Source organism: Silurus aristotelis, assembly GCF_946808225.1.
Source record: "Silurus aristotelis genome assembly, chromosome: 10".
Taxonomy (NCBI): Eukaryota; Metazoa; Chordata; class Actinopteri; order Siluriformes; family Siluridae; genus Silurus; species Silurus aristotelis.
The window spans coordinates 28,550,567-28,571,081 of NC_139583.1; the positions used below are offsets into that span (position 1 = coordinate 28,550,567).

General features: G+C 40.5%; 1 protein-coding gene across 4 annotated transcripts in view; it reads right to left on the minus strand.

The window, feature by feature from the left end:
- The window catches only part of gse1b (Gse1 coiled-coil protein b), a 221,858-nt gene that overhangs the window by 148,213 nt on the left and 53,130 nt on the right, over window positions 1-20,515 (minus strand). For all 4 annotated transcript variants that reach the window (XM_083552818.1, XM_083552817.1, XM_083552819.1 and 1 more), the window contains one exon: window positions 3,401-3,569. In XM_083552818.1, the coding sequence (XP_083408944.1) occupies window positions 3,401-3,569 (169 nt within the window). The remainder of the gene's footprint in view (window positions 1-3,400; window positions 3,570-20,515) is intronic.

Consider the following 20,515-nt stretch of genomic DNA (forward strand, 5'->3'; position numbering starts at 1 on the left):
TCTCCTGCGAGTCACTCTACCCTCTTTGAGAGATGGAGCTCGTTGTTCTGCTCATCTGTTTCTCTTTCGGCTTTAAAGCCGCTTAACCACGACGCTGCGGAAACGCACACATGCACACACACATACACATACACACACACACACACACACACACACACACACACACACACACACACACACACACGCACTGCTGCCAGCTTGCCTACACGCTTCACCAACCAAAACCAGAGCAGAAGGAAGAGGTTGCAATAAACAGTGCTAAAAGTAATTATCTGAAACCTACACAGGGCCTTTATTTATAACACGCTCAGGAGCACCGCATTTCGTGATTTTGTCACGAGGTGACAAAATCACTCAGGGATGCGACGATGCTCAAATTCGGATTTAAAATAAATACGGAACGTGCACAAGCACGCACTGTACGGCATGTAGTGGAACGGGCCGCCAGATAAGTAAATAAATAAATAAATAAATAAAGTATTTGAGAATAAATAATTCATAATATAATGAGATAAAATACTGTATATAACTGTAGTGAAATTAAATTAAAAAAAATTCATTATTAATAATGGAATATGCATATTTGATGCCGCTGATTAAATATTTGTTATAACATCTATCATTTATATAATAAATTTTTCTATAATAATTATTTAAAAAATTATTATAAATATATATAATTTAAATATATAGTTAATTAGAATCTATCTATCTATCTATCTATCTATCTATCTATCTATCTATCTATCTATCTATCTATCTATCTATCTATCTATCTATCTATCTATCTATCTATTCTTTTTTATTATCTAAACACGTTTTACTGATGCGGCAAGTCTCAAATCAACACCAAAATCCGCCATGACGCGTCAATTAAAACCGTCCGTGTGGAAACATAGCAAAAGTTTGGTGTCCTGATGATTTACGTAATTTAAAACCCCACAATTACTATAAAACATTTACAAGAGTATTTTGTCTTCATGCTCTATATTAAGTTTGGTTTCACTAATAATAAACATACATTTGCATAAAGCATATATATATATATATATATATATATATATATATATATATATATATATATATATATATATATATATATATATATATATATATATATATATATATCTAGCAGAACATCTTCCCATTAGACTGGAGCTTATTATAAAGCAAATCAGGACCAAATGTGGAATGGGATCTTCACAAAGCACATATCAAACTTATGGTCAGGTGTCCACAAACTTTTGGCCGTGTCATATAAATGCTTTTAAAAGACAACATTTAATTCTGGAAATGTGTTTAGGTAAATATTTGACAAAAAAAACAAACCCAAACAAAAATAAAAAAATACTGAAATGTCCCTTTAAAAGAAAACTCCAGATACAAGTGAGGAGCTTCATCTCAACTTGGCCACACTTTTATTCTCCTCTGTGCCTGTAAGTAAAGCACTCAGGGTGGAGGGATGATGTAACACTCGTGCCATCAGGAACATTTGAACTCGTATCTGTGCCTGGATGAAGAGGGAGAGTTTATTTGCGTGAGGTTGTACAGAGTGCAGCGGCTCGTAATGCCTTAATGCTCCACTCAGCACGTACACCATAATAAAAACAGATACACACTGACAAGCTGCATCCTCTGTCTCCCTCTGTCTCTCTCTACCAATATCTCTCTCTCTATCACTCTATATCTATCACTCTGTCTCTATCTATCTATCTATCTATCTATCTATCTATCTATCTATCTATCTATCTATCTATCTATCTATCTATCTATCTATGATGAGCACAAGTGACAACATGATGTGGAGGTTGAACAAGTAGTTTTGAGAATTTTATTTTTGATCTGAGAAATGCTCCAAAGCAACTGTGAAAAACTGTAAACCCCAAAACATCCATAAACCTCCTCCTTGGTCCTCCTCTTTTCCTCCTTCCTGGTGTCTCCATCCTCAGCATTATCCTATTGATATACCCCATGTCTCTCCATTGCACATGTCCAAACCATCTCAGTCTCACCTCCCTCACCTTGTCTCCAAAATCTCCTACATGTGCTGTCCCTCTAATAAACTCATTTCTAATCCTGTCCATCGTCGTCACTCCCAACGAACATCTCAACATCTTCAGCTCTGCTACCTCCAGCTCCACCTCCTGTCTTTTATGCACTGTTGACCCCAGGTACCTCAACTCCTCCACCTTCTCCACCTCTACCTCCACCTTAAACAAAATCCACCCTCATAAAAAATAACCACATCATGTTTGGAAGGAAATTTGAATATCAAACAACAGAAGGCAGATCAGAAATAAACCATGTTGATTACAAAAGTGCAAAAATCGAAAGTTTATTAAAGCACATTAGCAACCGTGTATCAAACTGGAAAGAACCGGAGATCCCAGTTTCCTCAATACTGGTAATCCTTATTAATTTAACCTTTCCTTTATATAAAGTGTAAAAGGGAAAATAAATCAGTTTTTAATAGCAAGTATACAGGATGTAATAAAAGATACAGGCATTCAAGCTAAGTAAGATAAGCTAAGCTAAGCTAAGCTACGGTAATGTGGGATAAGAAGTTGAAAAACCAGTGGCTTAAAAACCAGTTGCTTGTTGCTGAGTCAGTTTGTGTTTCAATTCATGTCAGAAATATCATACTTATGACTTAAACAGCACCTCAAGGTTATAATTACGTTTTAGAAGCTTCAAAAGTCATAGCGGCCACAATAAAAACCTGAAATCTCCATCATACTGTAATGTTTATGTGAGAATTAGCCACATTTAAATCGGTTCTTCATTTTCTTTCTGTTGTCCTAAGAAGCATTAATACATCCACAAAATTCACATAATTCCAAGCTTCTTTCTTTCGCTATCACTCCCTCTTTCTTGCTCTATTTCTCGCTCTCTATCACTATCTTTCTATCACCTGTTCCCTCTATATATTAGTCTCCCATCATTTTCTGTCCACTAATGTTCGGTTCTTTATTTTCTCCTGTTGTCATGAGAAGCATCGTTACATCCATAAAATACACATAATTCCAAGCTCATATATGCTAAAGAGCCTTCAAGAAGAACCCTTGAAGAACCCTTTGATGTGCAAATAACCTTTGAGTGAATTTCCAAGCTTGAACTTGGACTTAAAGAACCACTGTTTTAAATTCTAGGTCCATTTTCATCCTCTATTATTATAACCACAGTGTCCCAAGTTTGACAGATTATCAAGTGCTCCTGTGATGATGTCGGTCTGTGTTACTCGCACAGTATATGAGTTTTAAGGTACCGGAGTAAAAAGGTCAGGAAAAAATCCAGCATAATGAGCAGCCTGAGGAAGAACCGCTGCAGGCTAAATCTCAGAAGATCAAAGAGAGGACACCACAAAGGGGATAGGGAATGAAGAAGAACCGCATGGACTCACTAGAAGGTGATCGATCTCGGTCGTCGCTCGATAGGCGAGAACTTGTGATGTTGATCCCAGAATCCCTGGACGGAGCACCGACATGCTTGGAGACTTCTCTCAGGGGTGTAGCTGGGTGACGAGCATCCTCTTTACTGCTCCCGGCTGGTTCCTCTGCTGTGGAGCTCTGCTGTGGAGAACACACATGCTAAGAACTTTGTTTTGTTGTGTCACTTTATACAGGCAATCAGGTTACAAATAAAATTTTGCAAAATAATAAGTTCTGAGAGTCGTGTAGCAAAAGGTGGCAGAGTAGACTTGCTCTACTATGCTATGTTACTAATGGCCACTGTTGGGCCCCTGAGCAAAGCCCTTAACCAGTTGGTAAATGATATAATTGTAAGTCTATGTGAATAAAAGCATTAATAAAACCCCCATAAATATGAAAGTAATTCCTAAGTAAGAAAGCACACAAACAGGTTTACACATGTGTCTGACTGCCAATTTTACATTAAAACATTTATCTTGCATCTTTGGAAGGAGTGTCACATGTCAAAGACAAAGTTTGTGCTTAAAGGTGAAGAAAACTATCCTGACTACACGTGTTACCACGTCTTCGATTTTATCACGGACAGCTGAAATTCAGTGTAAAACTGGGCAAATCTGCCACAGAGACATTTGACGTGACATACGTTTGACATATGGCGATGCTGCGATGAGTCGTGAGTGCTTCAAGAGTGGAAGAACATCACGAGAGATCAGGAGGATCCTCAACGAGCTCTACCCCTAAGAATTGTCTAAACTGTTCGGAAACTCATGCATGACAATCGCCTGAGAACGATCCACATGACCTCACTTTCACACCCACCATGCTCACCAGATTTGGCTGGTTCAAGCCCCAGAGCTGGTTTAAGCTCTAGCCCTCTCAAACTGGCACTGCTGGGTCCTTGAGCAAGGTCCTTAACCCTCTCTGTATCATTGCTGATCCTCTGACCCAAGATTCCTAACACGCTGTGCCATGATGTACATGTGACAAGTAAACGCATCTACTATCTAACATCGCTTCCGTGAGCCAGCAACTGATTCCACCTTGAGCTCTGACACCACTTTCAACAACTGTCTGTGTTTTGATTACCGCTGAATAAAAGAAGGAGAGAACGCAAATAAAAAGGCAGCGTTTTTCTTTGACGAGGTTTTGACGCAAGACAGCAAGCTTTGGGATGAGAAAGAGACTGCTAAAAGATAGAGATCGAAAGAGACGAAGCTTCTAGACGAAGAAGGAAGCGTTGAAACGACAGACACATGAGACGAGTGTGACAGAAAAAGCCATAACAGAAGAATAACAGGAGGAGCTGTCAGAGAGGGATGTGCGAGCAGAGAGGTATGGGAGACGACTTAAAAGTGCTGGTGATGGCTCTGGCGTTGACGAGCGCCAGCAGTCGATCTGCCGTGCCATCTCGTGACAAAAAGAAAGCCCGGGGCTGATGAAATAAACATGCTTTCTTTTAGGATACGGAGAGATGGAAAAACCGCCAGGCCCAGACGTGAGACCGTGGCTCTTCTGTGTTTTGTTGGGGAAAAAAAATACACAGGATGCACACAGGTGCCTAAAAATAAAAACGTGCCGGCCCTAATTACTTCTCAGGAGGAGCGAGGCGGTTTTTTTTTTCCTTTTTTTCAGGCTTTGTAGACAGATTGAGAAGGACATTATGTGTAGATACCAAATTCCTGAGTGATTTATTTGATCTGAGTTGCTTAGCAGCGTGTTCTCCGCTCTGGCACGGTGGAAGAACTTCATTAAAGGCTAACCACACACATGCAGTACCACCACAAACCTAGGTCTTTTGGCATATGACTGAATTGGACGTTGCGTGAAATACTTGAAATAATAATGTTATGAAATGTGCATCCATTATTCAGGTCTTGTGACAACAAAAATCTCATTTATTTACAGCATTTGGTTGACACCCTTATCCAGAGGGACTTACATTTATAATATTCATACAACTGAGCAGTAACGGGGTTAAGGGCCATCCTCAGGGGCCCAGAACTGACTGCTTGGTGTGACTGGGATTTGAAATCGCATCCTTCGACTCTAAAGTCCAATGCCTTAACCACTTAGCTACCACCTCCCCCAAATCTGAAAATACACTATATAAAGTATTAGGACCCCTGACTTCTCCATCTTCATGAAGATATCCAACAAGGGTTGGAAGATGTGGAAGTTTCTTGCTATAGAGCTCCATCACTATTAAACACATTTGGAATACATTTACATGCTGACTGCACCCCAGGTCACCTCACCTCTATCACTTCACTAAGTGGCTGAATGAAACTCACACAAATCTCCACAAAATCTAGTGGAACATCTTCCCAGAAGAGTGAAGAACAGTTTTTTGTTTAAATAGTGTAGCAAATGATATCATAGCATTCTTGAAATCCTTTAATTCGATTGGTCGGAAAATGGCTCATTGTTTCTGGCTGCAAAGGAAACTAACTGTAGGCGAGGACGTAGTGGCTCAATGGTTAAGATGCTGCCTTCTCATCAGAAGGTTGTTAGTTCACATCTCAGCACCACCAAGCTTCACTGCTGGGGCTTTGGGAAAGCCCGATCGATCTCAAATCCTCAGTTGTATAAAGGCGTCTCTCCCAAAATGTTAAAATTGTACATTTTGGACATTAGTACAAATAAATTTCTGCTTACTGTTTTTTTTGTTTGTTTGTTTGTTTTTTTGAGAACAAATTCAGGCTGGTGAGGGGATGAGTTTTTTGAGCTGCTATAACATAAGTGAGAACCTGATTTGTGGATGATCCACATTAAATTATATAAAATAATAATAATAAAAAATAAATAAAAATGTCATCCCTATCAAATTGCTGTTAGGAGAGGAATAAAACGATTGACAAAAATTTCAATCTGATTTCAATCTCAAGTGAAAAATATTATTTGTCTAATATTAATGACTCATCTAAGAGTCCAAGGCTCCTGACCCTGCAACGATCATCTCCATCCAGCCTTTCTAATCGAGCGGTGCTCTGGGCTGCAGTAAAGATAGACCGATGTGAAAGAAATACACACAGTGACCTTTATCCGATTAGCACCTCGTCTCCACGTTCCACACACAACCTCCACACAACACCGTGACTGCGTTACGCTACAGGGCTTCGACCTCTCCGTATAAATATCTGCAGGTAAACGCTCCGGTTCGTGCATGTCAGAGGAATCCACCCACAGACACGTTTTTCGAGACGCCTTTTTCTCCAGCGTCGTTCTGGAAGATGAGAAGTTTGCAGGGGAGCCGAGTGGAGTGATTCAGTGAGTCACCAGACATGAGGTTGGGATAAAAGAAAACAAGATGAAAGTGTTACCTAATAGAAGACAAAGTCTTTATTCTCTATAACTAATTTTACTGAACTGACAGCAGCCGAACAGCGTGTGTGAGATTAGGAGGGGAAAAGTTGCAAAGGAGAAGTGAGAGAAATAAAAATTTCACATGGGTAAAAGATTTTGCTAAATATAAAGCTAATATATGCGTATATGCGAAAATGCATATCGATCACTTCCATAATACACAATATGAATCACAAAACACAGAATACGCAGAAATACGAAAAGCGACTGTATAAACTGTAAACAATAGAGGTGGAAAGTAACGAATTATAATACTTGGATTACTGTATTTGAGTAGTTTTTTGTGTAATTCTACTTTTTAAAACCATTTTTTAAAAATAATAATAATAATAATAATAATAATTATTATTATTATTATTATTATTATTATTTTACTTTTATTAAAGTATGTTATATTTTAAGTACTATACTTTAGTCGATTTAAAATCGTATCAATTACTGAGTAAATAAATGAGGGTCCCTGGAAATAAATAAATAAACAAATAAAAGATGGGCGGAGAACAAACGTGCTAAACTCACAGGAAAGAAAGATGAAAACGACAAGACAGAAACAGTGATGCAGATCCAGCTGAAAGCAAAATGCCATTGAATTGTTATTATATGTCATTAATTATCATTGAAAAAAACTTTCTTTCGTTAATTATCATAAATGATCATAAATCTGTACAAAATTTGTTTTCTTTTTTTTCTTTTTACTTGTACATGAGTAGATCTTTAAATCAATAAATTGACTTGTATTTGAGTTAAGCTTAATTGAAGTAACAGTACTTTTACTTGAGTAGAATATTTTATTACTCTTTCCACCTCTGCTATATAACACCTATACATCTAACCAGTGAATTATGAAAAGGAACACGTAACATCATTCAGAGAAAAGATCAAGAGCTTCAATTTATATTCATATCGAACATCAAAAAAAGGGGAAAAAATCCTTAGTGATTTAGGTGGTGCCAAATGGGCTTCAGAATGGCTAATCTCCTGGGATTTCTGCAAACAACACTGTCTACAGACAAAATGGTGCGAAAAACAAAAAACATCCAACGAGCCACAGGTCTGTGGGTGGAAAAGCCTTATCAATGAGAGAGAGTTTAGAGGGCCAGAGCTGAGAACAAAGTGACACTAACTCTTAGAAGCACTCTTTACAGCCGCAGTAAACAGAAAAACATCCCTAATAGATGTGTAATTGGTCGTTCAAAACTTTGAAATATATCAGCTAAACACAATTAAAACCTCCTTTTGTCATTGCGTTTAGCTGATATATTTCAAGGTTTTGAACGACCAATTTACACATTTATTAGTTATGTTCATCACAATAACTGAAGGTACATTAAAGACACATCTGAAGCAGCGACCAATGCGATGTGATACGATTCCCCACTATTATGATGCGGCACAATCCGATTTCGTTTCAGCACAATGCGATTCAATGGAAAAAATAAGATGCTATACATTTCAATAAGGTAAAGATAGTTCACTTTTATTGATTTATCTTTGTTTCAGACAGACAGCAAATCATCAATTTACTTAAGTGCCTTCTGACTTCTAACTCATGGCCCTTTTGCAAACAGGCCTTTGTAGTGCAAAATGTTCTTTTCCTGTTCTGTCTCTAGGAAGTTACAGCTCTACCTCTGCCATGTTAATCTTTTTTCTATGTGACTCTCAGGACACGCCTCGGTCTCCGTAATGCTGTGATGCGTCATATTCAAATACATTCACAGATATTGGTCACAAATGATTGGTCGATGCAAATATGTTAATACAAATGCCCTGTATCCGAAGCAAAATAAATTCAGTTAATGCGTCATATATATGTATATATATAAAACACTACATGGCAAACCACCAAGAATGCATTAAGTACATTTCTCCACCTTTATCAGGGTTTTCACGGCACGAATACTTAGCTATATGAAATGTTAGGTTTTACACATTACTGCGAGTCAGGGCTTTGGGGTTGTGCCAGAAAAAAAGCATTTATCAGCTGTCAGAGTTTTTTTTTTAATCAGGCCTTGGAGCTGTTTTAGAGAAATTCTCAATTCTGCTAAATGGAAAATGGCAAAGTAACGAAATATAAAGGCAATTAGTATTGGAGACAAACACTGAAGACACACACACACACACACACACACACACACACACACACACACACGGTGTTCCAGTTAGAAGCTAAGGAGTAAATATGCTCAAACAGAAGGCGAGTCAGTACCAGTACACACCCCATCGACCCATCCAGCCAGCCTCCTGGGCCTAATTAGCTCTGAACATCCTGTGGTGGACGAACACCAGCCGCTTTCACGCCGTCTCTAATGAGAGCAGAAGAACTCGACGTGGGTCACGTCCTGTACCACCTACCATCGCCACGTCCTCTTCTCGGCAGCTTCCAGACACCACAGCGTCGAGATGCTGCCTTTCAGTACAACCGCACGCCATTCAGCTGCTCGGCCACTTAATTAAACTCGCCAGGGACCGCGGGAGCCGCGGATATATTACTCATTACATGCAAGTGACAGGGAGAAAGGGCAAAAGTATATATGACAGAGGTCAGTGAGGTCAGAAGGAGAGACAGAGAGGGATTTTTAACATCCCATTCAACATCTACATTCAGTCCTCTTTTTGCTGTTAAAAGATCTGTTTCACTAGATTTTGGAGTGTGCTTGTGGAAATTTGTGGAGACTCATTCAGCCACTTAGTAAAGTCAGGTAGTGATGTAGGTGAGACAGTGAGGAGGCCTGGAGGTGCAGTCAGCGTTCACATTCATCCCCAAGATGTTCAATAGGGTTTAGAGCTCTATAACAGGAGAACTTCCACTACAACCCCATGTAAAGCATATGTTCATAGAGCTGGCATTATGCACCTGCTTGAGCAGCTTTGGGTCTCCTAGTCTCCTAAAGAAAATGTCATGTTAGTGCATCTAAAGACGTCGTATACGAATGTGTGGTAATTTGTAGTAACTTGTAATTTGTGGAAGAACAACATATGAGTGGAAACATCAGGTGTCCCAATACTTTTGTCCATGTAGTGTATTTCAGTATATACAAAGTGTTGTAATATTTTATACTCATCAAAACTGAGTATCTGCATGTAGATAAATTTTTTGTTGATCTAATGAGCAATAAACAAAGCCATAGCTAAAACAACTAAAGTACACAAGCTTTATAAATGTATTAATCATTAGCTATTAATAAACTGATAATATCGAGTGCTACTGTGTGTTGGTGCTTTACATTAAGGCATTTAGTTATTCATTGCAACTTCCAATTGTCTCATTTATGCAAATGAGTAGGTCAGACTTAAGATCGGCTCTGAGCCCTTTCCTGTTTGCAGTGGTGATGGACAGGTTGAAGGACGAGGTCAGACAGGAGGCTCTGTGGACTGGGATGTTTGTGGATGATATTGTGATTTGTGGTGAGAGTAGGGAGCAGGTGGAGAAGAGCCTGGAGAGGTGGAGGTACACGCTAAAGAAAAGGGGAATGAAAGTCAGTAGGAGTAAGACAGAGTACATGTGTGTGAATGAGAGGGAGGGCAGTGGAGTGGTGAGGTTGCAGGGAGAAGAGGTGGAGAAGGTGGAGAAGTTCAGGTACCTGGGGTCAACAGTGCAAAGCAGATGAGTGGCGATGAAATCTTGCTACAGCTACACTAATACAGTAAATTGTAAAATGCCATTTTCGTCTTAAAAAATTGCTCTGCATCCACACAGTCCACACTACAACGTGAAAACGGCGTTTTCAAATTTATACAATTTAAAAGTAAAACACAGTCTCAGTGTATATGAGCCCACAACCCCACAACTACACTGTTTTACATGTATAGGACAGGAAGAGCTGTATGATGCTATTATGAAAGCTAAATCAACAACATGTCAGTTAGATCCAATTCCCACTAAACTACTGAAGGAAGTGTTATATACAGCTGGTGAGCCTCTTTTAAATATTATTAACTCCTCACTATCGTTAGGTCATGTCCCTAAATCCCTCAAGTTAGCAGTTATTAAGCCCCTCAAAAAAAAACCTAATCTGGATCCAAACACGCTATCGAATTACAGACCAATTTCAAATCTCCCATTTATGTCTAAGATTTTAGAAAAGATTGTCGCTGCCCAGTTATGTAACCACTTGCAGGAGAACAATATCTTTGAAGAGTTTCAGTCAGGTTTTAGGCCCCATCATAGCACAGAAACTGCTCTAGTTAAAATCACTAACGACCTGTTTTTAGCTTCAGACCAAGGCTACATCTCCCTATTAGTTTTACTAGATCTTAGTGCTGCGTTCGACACTATAGATCATGATCTTCTCCTCGATCGCTTACAGAATTACATCGGTATTCAGGGACAGGCATTAAGCTGGTTTAAATCCTACCTGTCCAATCGTTACCATTTCGTAGATTTAAATGGAGAGCTATCCAGGATAATGCTAGTAAATTATGGCGTGCCACAAGGGTCAGTTCTGGGACCCCTGCTTTTTACAATATACATGCTTCCATTAGGAAATATTATTAGAAGGCATGGAATTAGCTTCCATTGTTATGCTGATGATACCCAGCTATATATTTCATCCAAACCAGGCGATACAGCTCAATTAGCTCGCATAACTGAGTGTGTTGAAGAAATAAGAGATTGGATGACCCATAACTTTCTGCTATTAAATCCTGATAAAACGGAGATTTTGCTCATCGGCCCAAAAAATAGTACACAGAAGCTCCAGCATCTCAGCCTGCATTTAGACGGTTGTTCTGTAACTACTAGTTCAACGGTAAAAGACCTGGGAGTTATTTTAGACAGCAACTTATCTTTTAAAAATCACATCAATCAAGTTACAAAAACAGCCTTCTTTCACCTTAGAAATATTTCTAAGCTAAGAAATATGTTATCTATATCTGATGCAGAGAAGCTCGTCCATGCGTTTATGACCTCTAGAATAGACTACTGTAATGCATTACTAGGTGGATGTCCTGCATCATTAATAAACAAGCTTCAGTTAGTTCAGAATGCCGCAGCAAGAGTTCTTACTAGGTCAAGAAAATACGATCATATAACCCCAATCTTATCGTCCCTACATTGGCTTCCTATTAAGTTTCGAATAGACTACAAACTACTGCTACTCACTTATAAAGCACTAAATGGTTTGGCTCCCATGTATCTATCCAGTCTCTTAACACGCTACAATCCGTCACGCTCCCTGAGATCTCAAAACTCTGGGCTTCTAGTAGTTCCTAGAATAGCAAAGTCCACTAAAGGCGGTAGAGCATTTTCACATTTAGCTCCTAAACTCTGGAATAGTCTTCCTGACAGTGTTCGGGGTTCAGATACACTCTCCCAGTTTAAGTGTAGATTAAAAACATATCTTTTTAGCAAAGCCTACACATAACACACATCACGCACATCACATCACAACCTTGTGCTCCAGAACATCTGATCACATGCACATTATCAACTTGTGCTGTTAATATCATGAACAGCAGCTACGCTAATTCCTCTCCACTGCTTCTCTTTCTCTCCCCATCCCGAGGCTTCCTGAGGTTTGGCCAGCTCCAGTCACGTCCCACCTCGTGAAGATTATGGACCTATGGATGATCATGGAGAAGTAGATGCCGAGTGTTTAAAGGCCCTGGCATGGAGAAGCTGATGCTGGATCTATGATGATCACAAATTGTTCTGTATTGTTGAAAGATTTATGACCAAACTTTTGATGTCACCCATATGAGGATGGGTTCCCCTTTGAGTCTGGTTCCTCTCAAGGTTTCTTCCTCATATCATCTAAGGGAGTTTTTCCTTGCCACTGTCGCCACGGCTGCTCATCAGGGACAAACGCACACCATTCACCTTCACTGTTGTTTTCTGTAAAGCTGCTTTGAGACAATGTCTGTTGTGAAAAGCGCTATACAAATAAACTTGACTTGACTTGACTATATGGAAAACTGAAGCAGAGAGACGCATTTTCAAACAAAAATACATTAATGTGCACATGTTCTTGTGTCCTTGACCATTAAGCTACCACTTCCCACTTATTGTGGTGTGTATAATGTTGTTATAATAAAAACTCTCCTTTTGATATTATTATTAAGAATTTGTTTGATTAAGCTTTTAAAATAATGAGATCCGGAACACACGATTTCTATTTTTTCATTGTTTCTTGACTCTGTTGCGGCCCTCAATGCTGCAACCCCGGGGATGAGGGGAACAGGAAAAGGGTAAGTGCAATCGATTTGCACTTCCTGCCTGGCTGCGCCTTCACAGTGGGTTGAGCTGAATGTGTGTGTGTGTGTGTGTGTGTGTGTGTGTGTGTGTGTGTGTGTGTGTGTGTGTGTGTGTGTGTGTGTGTGTGTGTGTGTGAGAAAGTGTGTGCGTGTGTGTGTGTGTGTGTGTTTGATTGTCAGAGTAAGTAAACACAGCCATGTAGGAAGCATAGGAGACCCATGTCAATGTCATAAAAAGAAGTGAATTCATTCTTTTGCTCTCCAGCCGTTACCATATTATCTTAAACACACACACTGATTCGCAGGACCTGTGCTCAGGTGTCTATGTGACAGTTCGTATCTATGAATATTTGCACTGTAGTTAAAAAAAAAGCATTGTGTTGTGTTTGTGTTTGCATAAAAGGGTGTGTTTAACTGATGACACATGCTGTTGAGGTTTTTACTTGGCAAGTTCACAACCAACGCCCTGATCTTTAAAACCACACAGCTAAGCTGGGCAAACATGACATGACAATTAACATCCTAAACGATTAAAAAGAAAAGAGAGAAAAAAAAGGGGAAAAACGCAGCTTTAATTAAAAAAACATTTCCCACACTTTTCAAAAAAAAAAAAATCTGAATCAATAAAATCCTCAATGAATCCGACAATTCAGATTAAACCTGACTTTTCATACCAACAAGCCCCGCCTCTTTTTGACCTGTCATATCAACAAGCCCCGCCTCTCTTTGACCTGTTTTATCAACAAGCCCTGCCTCTCTTTGACCTGTTATATCAACAAACCCCGCCTTTCTCTGACCTGTTATAGCAATAAGCCCCACCTCTCTCTGACATCAAAAAGCCCTACCCCTCTCTTACCTGTCATACCAACAAGCCCCGCCTCTCTCTAATATTAGCAAGCCCCGCCTCTCTCTGACCTTTTATATAAACAAGCCCCGCCTTTCTCTGACCTATCATACCACCAATCACCAATCAGATCATGAAGCCCCACCTGTAATTGCAGTAGGTCTGCAAGCGAATAAATCAGTGTATTGAATAAAAAATAAACTAACAAATAAATAAATAAATAAACCACAAATAAAAATATAGCTGGACAATATACATGTTTTCAAAATCCCGTTTTTTTTCCCAGTGGAGAGCTGAGTAAAATAAACAGCGAACTGCGGATGGACGAATGGTCCTGAACGCTTATCCTGAATTTCGAATCACACAAATCAAATGTGCAAGATCAAAATCAAATGAGCGCGACCGTAAAGCCGTAGACGAATCGTTTACCCTCTCAAACTCTGCGTTTGGCCTTTCGAAAGGGCAAATCGGAAATAAAATTGGCCTACAAATCCTGTGTAGTGTACATCCCACACATGAGCTTCCTCTTCACTAATACAGCCATAAATCCAGCAAACCCTTAGCGACTCGTCCTGTGCACAGCTCCGCATCGATTTCCTCAGTACACACTCTAATGGCCGCTCTATTCAGGGTCTCGTTAGGAACCTGTGCACAGGGGCTCTCTGTAATGGCGTGTCATTTCTAATAAAACTCCTGTGAGGCAAAGGCGGAGCACTGCCTACCGCACACACACCGCTACGCTCTTAGCCAGGGCACAGTGGTAATTATGGTATTATGCAAAACAATCACAAGCCCATTCGATTAATAAAGACTAACAGAAGATGTGAAAGACAAGAACCTCCAAAAAGATGCCCGCAAAGAAGATGGGGTATGTATAGAGATTCTGCAAAAATTCCATAGGAGTATCCTGGTATCGCTAACATTTAGTGCTCGTTGATACCAGTACAGATACTGCACTGAAACATGGCTAGCAGTTAAAAATGTTTATGCTAATGCTTTATAGGAGTTCCAAAGCCTGTTGACGTCCTCCTGTTTTTCCATTAAACCAATAATGAGAACTGATCTCTAATAACTACTGAGGCTAGACACAGTTAGCTAGCCTGAATCAGTGCTAATGCTGCTACATTGTCTGCGGCTACCACTCGCTCTGTTGGACTTGTCTTGTGACCTTAAACATGGATTCCTGAAACTTGTTGAAGTAGATTCTGTTGTTTATGTGAAATTTATGTGGAAGAAAACAAACCTTTGTGGAATGTGTGTGGAATCTTAAACACAATTAGAGACAATTTAATCACCATTTCAGCAATTCTCCTGACATGCTTTTGGACCATGGGAGGAAACTGTAGAACGCGGATAAAGCTTACACAGCACGTGTTAGAGACCTTGTGGAACTCTAACGAGGCATGGTAGCTTAGTGGTTAACATGGTTGCCTCACACCTATGAAGTCAGAGGTTTGAATCTTGCCTCCACCCTGTGAATGCAGAGTTTGGGTGTTTTCCTTATGCTTTTGGGGGTTTCCTCTGGGCACTGTGGTTTCCTCCATCAGTTCAAAACACATGTATAAAGAAACAGCAGGAAATATTGCTTTCTCGCAGCTCAAAGTCCACGGTTTAATCCCTGGAGAGAAGTTGGCATGTTCCCAGTGTGTCTGTGTGGTTTTCGTCAGAGTTTCCTCCCGACTCAACAAACATGCAGATCGATTTTTGATTTAAAATTGGCTTTAAGTCTGAATATGTTTGTGAATGTGTGTGTGGGGGTGGGGATAAAATATTCTTGCCTCACACCCAGTTTTCCATGGAAACAGCTGCAGATCAACCGCAACCGTAACAATGATGAAGACAAATTAGTATGACGCAGGGTCAAAGCCGGTTTTCTGTCCTACAGGAGTGACAAGCAGACAAGCAGACAAGCAGACGAGAATTGTAATATTTCTCCTTAGACAGAATCCACACGCCCTCTGCTGGCCAGAAGCAAAACTGCATTAGGAAAAAAACTAAACAAAAGCAGAAACCTGTCTGAAGGCCTGAAACAAGATCATGTCTTTGAGAATGCACCGCGAAGGATCACGTTAGCTTCCACACAAAGTGCTTTATCATCCATGAATCAATGTAATCTAATGTTTTGTTAACAAACAGAGAAGGCGGGAACCTTTCAAATGGAAAGAGCATCAGGGCTAGAACAATACGGGCTAACATGAGGAAGGATCTGAAGTCCAAAACGCTCTTTTCCACTTTTTCTGAGTGTGACATTTCCTTGGTGGGCGACAGCGATGTCTGGTTTCCCGTTATCTGTATCTCAGTGACATTCTGTGAGGGGGCAGGTGCACGCTTCGGGCCTGTGAATACATCAACCCTGGCATTTTGAATTACAGCAGCAACAATAAAAAGAAAACTTCGTAGTGAGCAGAGACTTTTAGATGTGGAGAGGTTAGAAAACGGTTTCTCGGCTCGGCAATCACGTTCACATTGCACCGCGGGATCACGAGCACGTGGAGGAAAAGGAGGACAAACGGCTGGTGAGGTATACAGCTCCTCTCCCACCCCTGTCAGTTCATCACCGATTCAGCAGACATTAAAGGATCTTTTCAAGGTGGAAAGCGGACAAACTTCTCGTTGCAAAAACAGAGAAATCACTTAATTTAACATGGTTATTGTGTCAAATCGACAAAAAGTTGATTAACTGTTGATTAAAATTACACTTTTACCAGAAAGTCCAAAAACTAAAGTGCAGACACACACACACACACACACACACACACACACACACACACACACACACACACACACACACACAAACACACGTCTGACTTCACTCAACGCCTCACAGTTCGCTCGCTCGCTCAAGTGTAAGTGAGAGTGTTAGCGTGTTAGCGGTCTTACGTTTTCCCATCAGAGTTAAACAGTCAGAGCAAATACACGAGTGTAGGAGCAAAGTCAGAGAACCAACACACTCAGAGTACACAATATGGACAAAAGTACTGGGAACACCTGACTTTATCACCCATATGTGGTTCTTCTCCACACAATTGTGTGGGACGTCTGAAGAAATTTCCCCCTTGGGTCGCTAGAAGACCCAAAGCTGTTCCAGCATGACAATGTCCCTATGCACAAAGCAAGCTCCATGAAGATATACTTACTGTAACATGGTTTGGATGTGTGTGGAAGATCTCCTGCTATTAAACCTATTGAACACCTTGGGGATGAATGTGAATGCTGACTGCACCCCAGGCCTCCTCACCTTCTCACCTACATCAGAACCTGTCTTTACTAAACACCCTCGTAGCTGAATGAATCTCCACAAGCAAATTCTAGTAGAACATCTTCCAGAAGAATGGAGGTTCTTATAGCAGTAAATGGGGACTCAATGTGGAATTTGATGTTCAGAAAGCACATATCTTATGCTCTGGTGTCTACAAACTTTTGTGCATTTTGTGTATTACGCATACTATAATCATTTCAGACATGATGGTTTCCTCAGGACAGGATCCTAACAGGAGCAAGGAAATTTTTCATGTTTCATTCAGAAGCATAAATACAAAGTCGGTCCTCACAATTCTGTTCATTTTATAATGAAGGTTATGGGGAGGTTGTTGCTCAGTGGTTCAGGCATTCGACTTGGGCTCCTGAACAAGGCCCTTAACCCTCACTTGCTCAGTAAGTAAGTCACTCTGGATAAGGGCATCTGCCTAATGACGTAAATGTAAATTTAAAAGGGCATTCTGGTGAGAAAATGCAAATTTTTTCTCAATTCCCACAGTCCACATTTCTGCAATTGAAAAATTGATTGCAAGCCACAGATTAGATGCTGAATTCATATTCTATCATTTACACTATAAAGATTTCTTTATATTTTTTTGTTGTATTTACCATTCTTAAAGTCATTTTTAAAGCCTTTCAAATGTATACGAAAGCCCTTAACAGTTTTAAAGCGATAAACTGATAAAGTGGCAGGCTTTTTAACTGAGGAATCGCAAAGAGTGTGAGTGAGACTGTTCGCGTGAAAGTGCTCAAGTGCTTGACTTTGTGTCGGGTTCGGTAAATTAGCACAGCTGGACCCATGTGAGGTCAGCGAGTGCCACGCTGGCAGATCTGAGCGTATATAATGCAACATCGGTGTACCTTCAGCGCCCAGCGAGCCCGATCGATACTCCTGACCCAGCAGTATGCCGTCACACACCGGTGAGTCACAGCGCAGTGGAGAGCCGAGAGAGCAAAAAAGAAACATTACAACAGGATGCGAGCACAAAGGTTCGAAATCCAAGACCTCTGCAGCATCTTTCGAGCGCTCACACACCACTAGATGCGTTGTTTTTTTTATCCGAACACTGTCGTGACCTTTTGCATGAAAACGATGCTATCCAGTGCAGATTCCTTCTTCTGTGCTTCTCGTTCATGACTTGACCGACATTCTGGCTCCTTAAACACTGGAGGTATTATATAAAATAGACAGAAAGTATACGCGTTCTTATTAAAAACGTTAATTCCCCAGCTAGGGATCGCAAGAGCGAATCATGGTCATTAGGTATTCATAAGGAAATGTAATGCAGGAAGCTTGTAGATGGATTTTAATGGCTAGAGCCTGACCAGTCTAAAATAGACAAGCTGCCCTCTAATAATCAACCTTTCCCTTTACTCTGACACATGTCATAAGCCAGCGGAGAAACCAGAGGGCAGAGACGGAGATACTGTAATGCATACGAGAGGTAATAATGCATTCAGTGCTTCAGTGAAGGGTGAGGCGGGTCAGGGTGCGGAGAAGAGAATGAAAATGTTTAATGTAGCGGTAATGTGGAAGAGCGTGTCGTGGTCTGAGCGATGGGAGAAGGAGTAGAGTGCAGGGTCTAGATAATGGATTTGATGAGTGATGTGGAGATACACTAGAATTTCCTGGGCACGGGCTGGAGCGCTTGGTAAAAAAGCTGGGTCATGAAGTGCTGTACGTCTGTGATAATAATGGGTGGTGGATAAGATTTCGGGTTCGGAGACTGGGTTTTGGCAAGCAATATGTGGAGCTTTTGGCAAAAAGGATGGGAATCAGGCACAAAAGCTGAATCTGCGAGGGGCGTTCAAGTCAAACCATGACTTTAGAGTTGATAAAATGATTTTATTTCAAGGAGTGGAAACTGCATTTATATTTCCACATACTAGCATTTAACTAACGCCTGAAAAGATTGAAAGATTTGTTGGTATGCTTCACTTTGTCTAACACTGTTATCTGTCATCTGGATTAACGGTCTCTAGACCAGTCCACGACATGTGCGCCACCTATCAGTAACAGGATACACTATCTGCTTACTACTGCATGATGTACCACCACACTAGAATCCATTTGTAGATCTGGAAAAGTAAGACTTGATCGCTCTTTATATTAGACAAAGAAGGCCGATTTTAAGGCTGTAAGTGGGGCATTGGGGGGCACAGAGTTTGGATTTGGTTTGGAAGAAAAGAGTTTGTATCGAAAAAGTAGTGTACACACTATCACCTTTGAAATTGAGCCAAATCTGGCAAGTGCGGAAGTGAGATTATGTGGTTTCTGCCGAGAAACTCAGTGACAGAGTGCACACTTGGTCAGAAGAGCAGATGTGTTAACCAACGTGGTCAGAATAGCACCAGTTGCACAGCTTCTGTTGTACACAGGACGTTGACTTTTGGCACATAGACTTATGAAGGTCGGTGCTCCCTGTGACTGTGCTGCCATCTGTTGGCATGTTACAAAACTAGTCTTGAAACCTTTTTATACCACCTCGTAGGTGGAACCGAAGCTGTAAAATGAGGGTACAAACTAAAAAGAAGGTTTTGTTGCATTTGTGTGGTGTTTGTTTGTTGGGTAATGAGTCTGGATATTAATGGGCATGGGTAGTATATATTACAGCGTCCTTGGTTTAGTACTAGGGTTTTGATGGAAATTCGCAGCAGTATTTGTTTCATAATCTGGTTTATGGAGGGCACTATTGGCCACAGAGGGTTTGGTTATAGCAGGTGCTCTGTGAATTGTTGCACTCAGAGCTTGGGTTCTGGTTCAAGCAAACAGTGGAAGATAGCCAGAGGCAGGAGGGAAAAAAAGAAGCACATAATTAGTCACATGCATGTAACCCACTCAAGAGGGGTTACAGCATTGCAAGCCAGGGGTTAACAAAGTAATAGATGCCCTGCTCCCTAACATGAGTCTGTGTATGTGTGCATAACAAAGAGGCCCAGAAAAAGATTTCATCTCATGTGATAGCGTGTTGTATGAACCTTGCTCGGGGCTGTAGTATTCACACTGCGCTCCACTGTTGTGCTTGTCTTGGCTGATAAACGGATCCTGTAAAGAGCCTTGCACTGCGTACAGTCAATAGAGACGGTCTGTCTGCTCATTTTCCTTTGCTTTAACTTCACCCTTCCTTTTTTTTTTTTTTTTTTTTTTTTCGCTCTCAGCAACAGAACAGTTCTATGGAGAAAACAAGCCAGGAGAGGCCTTTGCATGCTCACACAGTTATTGATTGAACCAGTTAGATGGTTAAAAAAAAGAGGGAGGAAGTTGGAGAGGGGGTTTCGAAGCTGGGGCATGACAGGTGGTGATATAGTTATGTCTGCACACCAACCTACAAACACAGACACACAAACACACACAACCACCTACCCACCCCCATGTGTGTTTGCAATGTACCTCCCTGTATGCTGTATTTAATTCATTTCTGTGGTCCAT